Source organism: Phaenicophaeus curvirostris, chromosome 23, assembly GCF_032191515.1.
Source record: "Phaenicophaeus curvirostris isolate KB17595 chromosome 23, BPBGC_Pcur_1.0, whole genome shotgun sequence".
Classification (NCBI taxonomy): Eukaryota; Metazoa; Chordata; class Aves; order Cuculiformes; family Cuculidae; genus Phaenicophaeus; species Phaenicophaeus curvirostris.
In genome coordinates this window covers 2,927,661-2,936,863 of record NC_091414.1, presented here as the reverse complement: position 1 = coordinate 2,936,863, position 9,203 = coordinate 2,927,661, and the positions used below count along the sequence as shown (strand labels likewise).

The window sequence follows — 9,203 nt, the reverse complement described above, 5'->3', positions numbered from 1 at the left end:
GTGAGGAAAACAGATGGAATCCCCACGCTGAATAAATCAGCCTGTTGGTGTAACAAAACGTTCCCTTGTTGCAAACCCTTCCCTGGCAGCTGAGGGGCATCTCTCGCCCCGGCTTCCAGGTCTGGCTGGCTGGTTTCTTTGTACCTCCTGGATTATGGATCTGCAGCTGCAGGGCTGGAGCTCCACCAGGGACACTGGTTCTCCACACCCCGCCAACCGTTCGTTGCTCCCAGCCCGTTCCGGGCGAGCTGCGGCTGGCACAGACGCTGCTGAACCCCACACCGGCCAGGGGCGGACACGCTGCGCTGATGCCAAGTGCACGTTTAATAAGAGCAGGCACCGGGGGGCTCGGCTCGGTCACGGCCGCGCTGGCTCTCCCAGGCACCGAGCGGGACCCCCGGCTCCCGACCCGCTTGCCCCGCTGCTCCCCGGTGCCGACAGTTCGGGGCTCGTGGCCGGCGGGGAGGCCCCGAGCGCGGCCTGCAGCGCGGCCATCTCCGCCGTCAGCTCCTCGCAGGCGGCGATGCGGGCCCTCAGCCGCCTCTGCCGCTCCTCCAGCAACGCCCACACCTGCGGCGGAGACACCGGTCACGGCGGCGCGGCCCGAGCCCCCCCCACCCCACCCCCGGGCCCCTCCCCAGCCCCTAAAACCCACCCAGGCCGCGCCGCCACCGCCTCCCGCCGCCATGGGGCCGGCGCCGGAAGTGCGTCAGCGCCGCGTCGTGCGTCATCACGCACGGCGTCGCGGCGGCCGGAAGTGGCTCGCGCATGCGGCGGGCGGCGGTGGTGGCGGCGCTGGCTCGAGTGGCGGAGGGAGGGCCGGGACCGGGCTTCGGCCCCGGGGGCAGCGGCTGCGGGGCCCGCCTGCTGCTGCCGCCCGGCCGGGCCCGCCCCAGCGACCACACCGGTGCGGGGGCCAGCGGACGGGGCAGGGGAGCCGGCACGGAGGGGAGCGGGGCCCGGTGCTGACAGGGAGGGGAGACCGGGTGGGGGGAGTCTGGCCGCGTCGCCGTCACCGCTGTTTCTGCCACAGGGGCGGGCAGGCAGGGAAGGGGGCTCGGGCCCAGGAGCGGGGAGAGTGGGAGAGTGGGGAGTCCGGTGTCGGGGATGCGGGCAGAGAGGGGAGTGGGCCCTGGTGTGGGCAGGGAGGAAGCCGGGTCCGGGGAGGGCAGCTGGTAGGGAGAGGAGCCGGACCCGGTATTTGATTTAGAATCATAGAATCACCAGGTTGGAAAAGACCCATCGGATCATCGAGTCCAACCATTTCCACCAATCACTAACCCATGTCCCTCAGCACCTCGTCCACCCGTCCCTTAAACCCCTCCAGGGAAGGTGACTCAACCCCCTCCCTGGGCAGCCTCTGCCACTGCCCAATCACCCTTTCTGTGAAATTTTTTTTCCTAATGTTCAGCCTAAACCTCCCCTGGTGGAGCTTGAGGCCATTCCCTCTCGTCCTGTCCCCTGTCCCTTGGGAGAAGAGCCCAGCTCCCTCCTCTCCACAACCTCCTTTCAGGTAGTTGGAGAGAGCAATGAGGTCTCCCCTCAGCCTCCTCTTCTCCATGCTGAACAACAAATTTGAGAGATTTGAACCTGATGTCGGTGGTGCTGGTGGGGAGGGAGACAGGGCACAGCGGTGCCGGTTGCCCCCCTGACTCTTGGGTGTCCTCAGGCTGGGGGGAAGCAGTGGCGGCCACCGCGAGGGCTTTGCTGTCGGGAGGGCTGGTGGCGGTGCCGACAGACACGGTGTACGGCGTGGCGTGCCTGGCCCAGGACACCGGCGCCGTGCAGAGCATCTACCGCCTGAAGGGACGGGATGGTGGGAAGCCGCTGGCTATCTGCCTCGGGGATGTGGAGAACATCCACAGGTGGGTGTGTGGGGCTGGGCTCGGCGGGGCTGGCACAGAGCGAGTGGCCTGAGAGTTTGTGGCGTAGAGCGGCTGCTTTCTGTTGAGTGCCATGAGGGTGGGGGGCTGGAGCGTGGTTCCCTGGGGCTGGAGCGTGGTTCCCTGGGGGCTGGAGCTGCTCGCAGACCCCAGCAGCCCAGGCAATGCTGTGTGCTCACCATGAGCACACACACCTGCTTCCTCTCACCCCCAGGTACTGCCAGGTGAACGTGCCACACGAGCTGCTACAGGACCTCCTCCCAGGGCCCGTGACCCTGGTTTTAAAGCGGTCAGAAGAGCTGAATAAAGACTTGAATCCTTTCACATCGGTAGGTCTGTGCTGCAGGGCGCAGCTCTGTGGTTCTCTGCTCCAGTTTGCTGTTTCTGTGCTCCTGCTGCAGCAGCTTTCACTTTAAGCCGTGTGCTCCGCGAGTTTAGCAGCTACTGGTGTGCCAGCCCTGTGCCGTCGTGGCTGATTTGAACACAGCATAACCCAGCGTGAGGCCGACTCGCGGCCCATCTCGTTATTGCTCGTTCAGCAGGTGCTAACGTATCGGTTCTTCAGAGAGAAGATGAGAGGACTTGAAGCGATACAAGGTTAAAAATGGTAATTGCCTGTAAAACCGTGCTCTCTTCTTCCTTGTAGCTGGTCGGTGTTCGCATTCCAGACCACTCCTTTGTTAGGGACGTGGCACGAGCTTGCTCCGGGCCCCTGGCTTTAACAAGCGCTAACTTCAGCTCTCAGGCCAGCACGCTGACTGTCTCGGTAAGGCTGTGATTGCCCCTACGTGACACTGTTGTGGTGGTGTCTGTCAGAGCCCCAGGCTCTTGCTGTTTGAGGCTGGCTTTAGCAGTAAAACAGGGATGTCTCCACTGCTGTTATTTTGATTTTCTTAATGATACTCTCTAATTAAAATGTGGAGATGTGTGGGGCAGCTGCCTGCTGGGATCCTCACCTTAAAAAGCGAGGAGGGCAGAGCTGATGCACGTCTTTGGGGGTTGGTGTTGTGTCTGAAAGACGAAAGCTGCTGTGAGAGAGGTGGCTGCGGAGCGACGCTGCTGCTGTGTGTCCAGCTCTTCACAGCGTGGCTCTGGTGAGCCTGGTGATGGTGCTGTTGGGCACGGAGCTGGACATGTGCCCTAGCCTTGCCCCTAGCTGTTTCTGTTGATTTCTGGCTTTTTTGTGCACTCCTCAATAAGCATCGGTGCAGCAAAGAAGTCTGCAACGAGGGAATCCCTGGGGCTGTCTTGCCTATCTGAGATAAATCTGTTCTCAGGAGTCAAAATGGGGTGTGTTCATGACAGAAACAAGTGCTCTGAGCTGACAGGGAGGAGGGAGAGGCCACCTCCCTTGACACTGGAGCGCCCAGCAGTGCCTGTTAAAGCACCATCACAATCCACCCTCAGGGCTGTTAGCCATATCTCTCTCTTTCAGGAGTTCCAAGACCTGTGGCCTCATCTGTCCCTAATCATCGACGGAGGCCCCATAGGGGATGTCCAGAGCCCAGAGTGTCGCTTGGGGTCGACAGTGGTTGACTTGTCTGTGCCGGGGAAGTTCAGCATCATCCGGCCTGGCTGGTAAGCACTATGGCTTTTTCTTTAATTTAAAGGAAATGAAGCTTTCGAGTTCAAGTGGGTTGTGTTTTACTTCTTTTCCCAGAGCAGTTAACCTTCATGTTAATGATGTTTAGCTTATTTACCAGCCCAAAGCCTCTCTGGAAACACTCCAGTTTCCGGAGTCCGTGTCCTTCTTGATTCAAAGTGCTGTACTGCATCAGGCTGATTGCTCTTTCTGAGAAAATGCACTTTAATCCTTAAAACCCTCTCATTCTGATGGTTCTCTTTCCCCCCTCAGTGCGCTGACATCGACAGTTGAAATCCTGAGGCAGAAATACGGCTTGATACCAGGATCGTCTTAAGGCTTCAGGCTGGGAAGAGCTCTGCAGAGCTGGTAAAGCTGGGCACCGTGTGCCTGCACATTCAGAAAATGGGTGGTCATGACCTTGTTTAATGAGGTCGATGGGTTATGTCATGGTAAATAAAAGCTAAAACAAGATTAAAAACTCAGAGCAGTCGTTGATGGGTGTCTGTGCTTTAGTGTCACATCTGCTGTGGTCTGGGAAACCAACCCAAATATGTATGTGGACCTCTTTGTGCTGCTGTCCCATTCCCAAATACACTTCTGATTTATGAATGAGGCCAGGCCTTTGAAATACAGTAATTTGAATGTCATGGTGTTCTCAGGATGATGCGATGAAGACAGCGGCTGACATGCCCTCCCTTTAACACTTCATTTGTGTTGAAAGAAAAGCAGAGATGGAAAAGAGGATTTTCTAGCTTTGGCTGTGATGTCCTCTGGCTTTTTTTCTCTGTTCTAAATGCAAGCCAAACCTGTGGCAGGGACAGAGGCAGCAGGGCTGGGTAACCCTGCTTTGATGGGAAGTTAAAATTGCTCTGTTCAACCCCTCAGCCCACAAGCAGCTGCTGTCGTTTTCTTTCAAATAGCTGCCTTTGGGCTACTCGGCGCAGTGAAGTTGCAGAGCGTGGATGCTCCAGGGAGGTGGGAAGAGCTTTTTCTTTCTGTGTCTGGTGCCAGGGACCAGGGGTACTGGACAGAAATCTGCAGACCATGAATTTGCTGTCAGTCTTCTCCCTCTGTGAGTTCAGTGCTGCTAGAAAAGGTCTTTGAAGTTTAATTTATGAACTGGCAGATGAAGGAGCTGAAGGCAGGGCAGGACCATCTCAGTAAAAGTGATTTGGAAGTACTGAGCCAGGGGCTGTGGTTTTCACGTGTTTTAGGTCTAACAGCCACATCTCACCGGGTGAAACGATGGTGTGGCTCAGTCTGGGGCTCCACGCTGCCTGCGTGGTTTATGTTCCAGCAGCATCGCAAGGATCAATTTTTACAGAGTCTTATCTCTAGGCCCATCTGACTCACCTGCCCTGCAGCACAGAAGGCCCAGAAACACCTAAATTGGCTGCACCAGGACTGCTGCGTTGCTGGAGGTGATGCTTGTCCTAAACTACTTTCCTGTTGGCTTCCCTAATGCGTCCGTTCACATGGGTTTGGTCTCTGAGCAGCATTGTGAGTCGAGCTGGACCTCCAGCCTTTTTGATGCGAGGTGGCTGAGCTGCTGGAGTCACGTCTCCTGCCGCTAGATAGAGCCAGGCCCCCTGCAGGGAGCCTTGGAGCTCGTGGTTGGACTGAACTGGCTGCGTGAACGCTTGCTTAAAAGCATTTGTAAGCGAGTGCTGCGCTGGGGCTGTGCAGCGTGATCTTGGTGTGGTGCAGATGCGGTTTGCGAGCTGAGCTGCCGGGGAGGGATGGATGTGGTGCTGCTCTGCCTGTGCCGGCTCCTTGCACAGAGTATGCTGGGATTTTTCCAGAGGTGATTTTTCCCAGTGCTCAAGTGCCACAGAGCGGGGATTTGTCTTTATTGCGTGTGAGCAGCTGTCTCAGATGCTGTTAATGGGCTGTAATACAGACAGAGCAGACCCCTAAATGATGTCTCTGCAGGAACTGTCTGTAAAAGCCCAGAAGAACAAGGCTGGGGGAGTTACTGTTGACTGCAGAGCGTGTGGGGTCCCTGGGTGCTTCCCATTCTTGGGGTGTTTGCTCTTACCTCTTTTCTAAATCTGGTATCCTGTGAGATGGAGGGCAGAGGGAAATAAGAGGCATTGCTTCCCTTCCTCTGTCCCTCCCTGACTGTCCCTGTGGTGCTGATAGTTCCTGCTCCGAGCAGAGCCCAGGGCTTGGTGGAGGGAGTGAGCAGGGCATGGAAGTCAGTCCCTCTGGGCACTGGCTGGTGGGGACAGTGGGTGATCTGCCCTCTGCAGCCCCCACTTTGCACCAACCTTGAGCAGAGCCAGAGCTGGCTGCCCGATGCCTGGTTTCCCCCGTGGCAGGGCTATAAAACCTCTTTGGGGTTCGCTGTAATGCAATTTCCTTACCGATTGTGCTCCCTCTGGATTTGCATGGCGAGCTTCGCCCGCCTCTGCCTCAGCTCATCAGCTATTCATTGATCTCTGCCCAGCTCCTCCAAGCGCTCGTTCATCACTCTCCCATCCGCCATCCACTTTCCCAATGTTTCCTCTTTTTCTGGTGATCTATTTCCCTGTTCAGACAAGCAAATCTCGTGCTATTGGTAATGGGGGGTTGGCTGAGCTCGTGACCTCTGGGCTGGCACAGGCAGGGTTCTCTGCTTTATGAGGATGGGGAGGTGCAGCCCCAGGGCCCCCCAGGAGCTGTGGGTCTCTGCTGCAGGAGGTCGTTCCTCCCCGTGGGGACTTTTAGTTTGTGATAGGAATGGTTGGACTCGGTCCAATGGGTCTTTTCCAATCTGGTGATCCTATGATTCTATGACTTTGAAGCGTGTAGATGATGTCCTCACAGCCAGGAAGGGCTGTTTTCCCATAGCTGGGGGTGTGATGGTCTTGGAGAAGGTGAAGAGAAGCTCAGAGGTAGAGAAGTCTTGCTGGAAAGGGGCTGGGTTTGTGCTCTGCTCTGGGGTGCCTGGAGCCTGGTGTTTGCTGCAGCCTTGGTGGGCAGAAAACTGGGGAATTATACTGGCATCTCAGCTGATGCCTCTTTCTGGCTCGTTCCACGCTGCTGGTGTTCAGCGTCCCTGCGAGTGACAGCTTTATTTATGTCACCAGCATCAAGAGGATGAGCCATGCGTCAGGCATGGGTGAAACCGCCAGTGCCCTTATTCCCTTGCAGGAAATGCAGGTGCTATAAATTACCCCTTTCCTCTGGCTCTGGGTGGCTGTGGCTGCCAGGGTGATGGACTCAGCACCAGCTAAAGCGACCAGCCTTGTGTCAGCCAGCGCCGGGGCACTCTCAGCACCTCAGGAACGCAGCAGCATGGAGCAAACCCATGCTTGGGTGCTTATTGAGGTGTTCTTAGTGCTTTCCACCAGGGGAGGGTCAGGCTGAACATTAGGAAAACATTTTTCATGGAAAGGGTCATTGGGCACTGTCAGAGGCTGCCCAGGGAGGGGGTTGAGTCCCCTTCCCTGGAGGGGTTTAAGGGACGGGTGGACGAGACGCTGAGGGACATGGGTTAGTGATTGATGGGAATGGTTGGACTCGATGATCCAGTGGGTCTCTTCCAACCTGCTGATTCTACGATTCTATGATTCCAAATCCTTGGGGCCAGGACCAGCGTGCGCAGGGCAGACACGGGGTTGGGATCGACAGCGATGGTGTCTGGGACGCGGCGAGCTGTCTGCTGAGGTGTGTTGTGAGAATATACTCCTTGCCAATTAGGACATATGGATTAGACAAAAGGCTTCTGCTGGAGTGGAGAGAGATGCCTTTTTAGATCTTGTAGGAGGAACTACCAACACTTCCATAAGCCAATTCACGGGAGTGGCACAGATCAGGGTGACTCTTGTGTTTGCGAGCCTTGTTGAAATCACATTGGCATGAGTGCTCGGAGCAGGAAATAACATGGTTTGCATTTTAATTAGTGCTCGCCCTCCAAATATAAATGCGTCTCTAGGACCTCATTAGCACAGCCAGTTCAGATTCATACAGTGATGATTCAAACGGGCAGCAGCGGAGCGGGGAGGCTGAGTCCTGATACCAGTCAGAGGTGAAGCTGCTGCACGTCTGACCCTTTCTGTCCCCGTTGAAGCCATTGGGGAAAAATACTGTCAGGGGGTTGTGTTTGGAAGCTTTGATCGGAGTAATCGGGTCTGTCTGATGTGAGGCAGCTGCTGGGTCACTCTTGCTTCTCACCGTGCTCTTATCTCCTGATGTTTATGGAGCGCTGTCACAATGTCATTCGTGCTGCTGCAGCTGGTGGCTAAAAGCCTGTAGCTTCTCATACCCTGTGGTTTATTTCGGGTGGCTGTTACATGGCAGAGGTCCTTGTGCTGAGAACTTTTCCCAGCCGGTATAGTTGGGATTCCCTTTATCACAGACTTTTGGTTATCGTTTGGAGTGCTGTAGGAAGCAGGATGTAAATTAGAGCTTTTCCTCTCATGCCATTGAGGGCGAGGCAGCTGTGTCCAGCAAGGCTGGAGCATCCTCCTGCTCACAGAGCCATACAGGAAACCACCAGAGCACTGTTCATGCTGCAAAAAACAGCCTCCCCCCAGAATCTGGTGGCCCGAGGCACCTGCTAGCCCCAACCAGGGATAAACACGCCTCCATCACCACAAACAGAGACCTGCAAGGCTTCTTCTAAATGCCCTCCCTCAACTTCACCACACAGAGCAAAGAAACCCGGCTAATTAAGCTGCAAACATAACATTGCAATTTGTAGCTGATTAAATCTTTCAAACAATATTTATGTTAATCTCCTTCTGATTTCTTTTCTTACAGTGTCTTGTCTAGGAGATCATCCAGGGCACGGGGAAACGCTTCCAGATGGAGCCTGGTCCGCCTCGCCAGATGCTCGAAGCTCCGAGTGAGGATTTTTCCCTTGCTATGGTTACAGTCGGGAGAGATGATCTGGTCCACCTTGGCTGCTTTTGTACATAGAGGGGGATGCTGAGCTGCAGTTCTTGTTTTTACTGCAGGAATGAGTCCGCCTGTGACAGGAGAGGGCTGGGAAGGGGCATCCTGAGACAGCTGCTTCTGGGCTGGGGCTGTTCTGCCTCTCCTACACGCACACCTTGCAACTCTGAGCTGGGGCGTCGCTGACTCAAGAGGAGGCTGTTAGAAAATGCTCCTTTGAGTTTATCTCTGGGGAATATAGGGGCCTGTTGCAAAAAACCCTGTTTCCTTTTACACGCTGCGCATGCATATCCACTTAGAGTGTCCTCCAGCCCTTCTTCCAGCTCCCGAGCTGGCAAGATGCCTGGCGAGTTTCCAGAGGATGCTGATTTAAGGAATTAGTCTGTAGAAGCCTAGACGATAGAGACAGAAGGGACCTTGAGGCCATCTGGAGAGCCCGCTTCCCAGACATCACCTCCTCTCCTAAGTCACTCCAGACACATTTGTCAGATGTGATCTCAGCTCCCTTTTCTGGAGGAAATCCCACCTGGCTGCTGCTCGTCTTCCTGTTCTCTAGTTCCTTAAAAAAATATTTATTTGGGCTAGAATTTTTTGGGGGCTTAAAGGTAATGTGATCTATGTACACCCATCCCTTCCCTTTTTCTCTCCCTTTACTAAAAGAACTTGTTCAGCCTGGAGGAGAGAAGGCTTCAGGGAGACCTTCGAGCAGCTTCCAGTGCTGAAAGGGGCTCCAGGAAAGCTGGGGAGGGGCTCTTGATCAGGGAGGGCAGGGACAGGAGGAGGAGGAGTAGTTTTAAGCTGAAAGGTGGGAGATTGAGATGAGATTTTAGGCAGAAATGTTTTGCTGTGAGAGT

The 9,203-nt window shown here is 55.5% G+C and overlaps 1 protein-coding gene across 2 annotated transcripts; it reads left to right on the top strand.

The window, feature by feature from the left end:
- The first annotated feature begins 752 nt into the window (after positions 1-752).
- Positions 753-3,950, top strand: YRDC (yrdC N6-threonylcarbamoyltransferase domain containing). 2 transcript variants are annotated; one of them, XM_069875115.1, is made up of 6 exons: positions 753-907; positions 1,670-1,865; positions 2,098-2,212; positions 2,530-2,649; positions 3,319-3,461; positions 3,739-3,950. In XM_069875115.1, exons 1-6 carry the CDS (start codon positions 769-771, stop codon positions 3,800-3,802), a joined length of 777 nt encoding a protein of 258 aa, XP_069731216.1. In that variant the 5' UTR covers positions 753-768; the 3' UTR covers positions 3,803-3,950. The 2 variants fall into 2 exon arrangements, with proteins under 2 accessions (XP_069731216.1, XP_069731218.1); XM_069875117.1 differs by lacking the exon at positions 2,530-2,649.
- Positions 3,951-9,203: the final 5,253 nt, after the last annotated feature.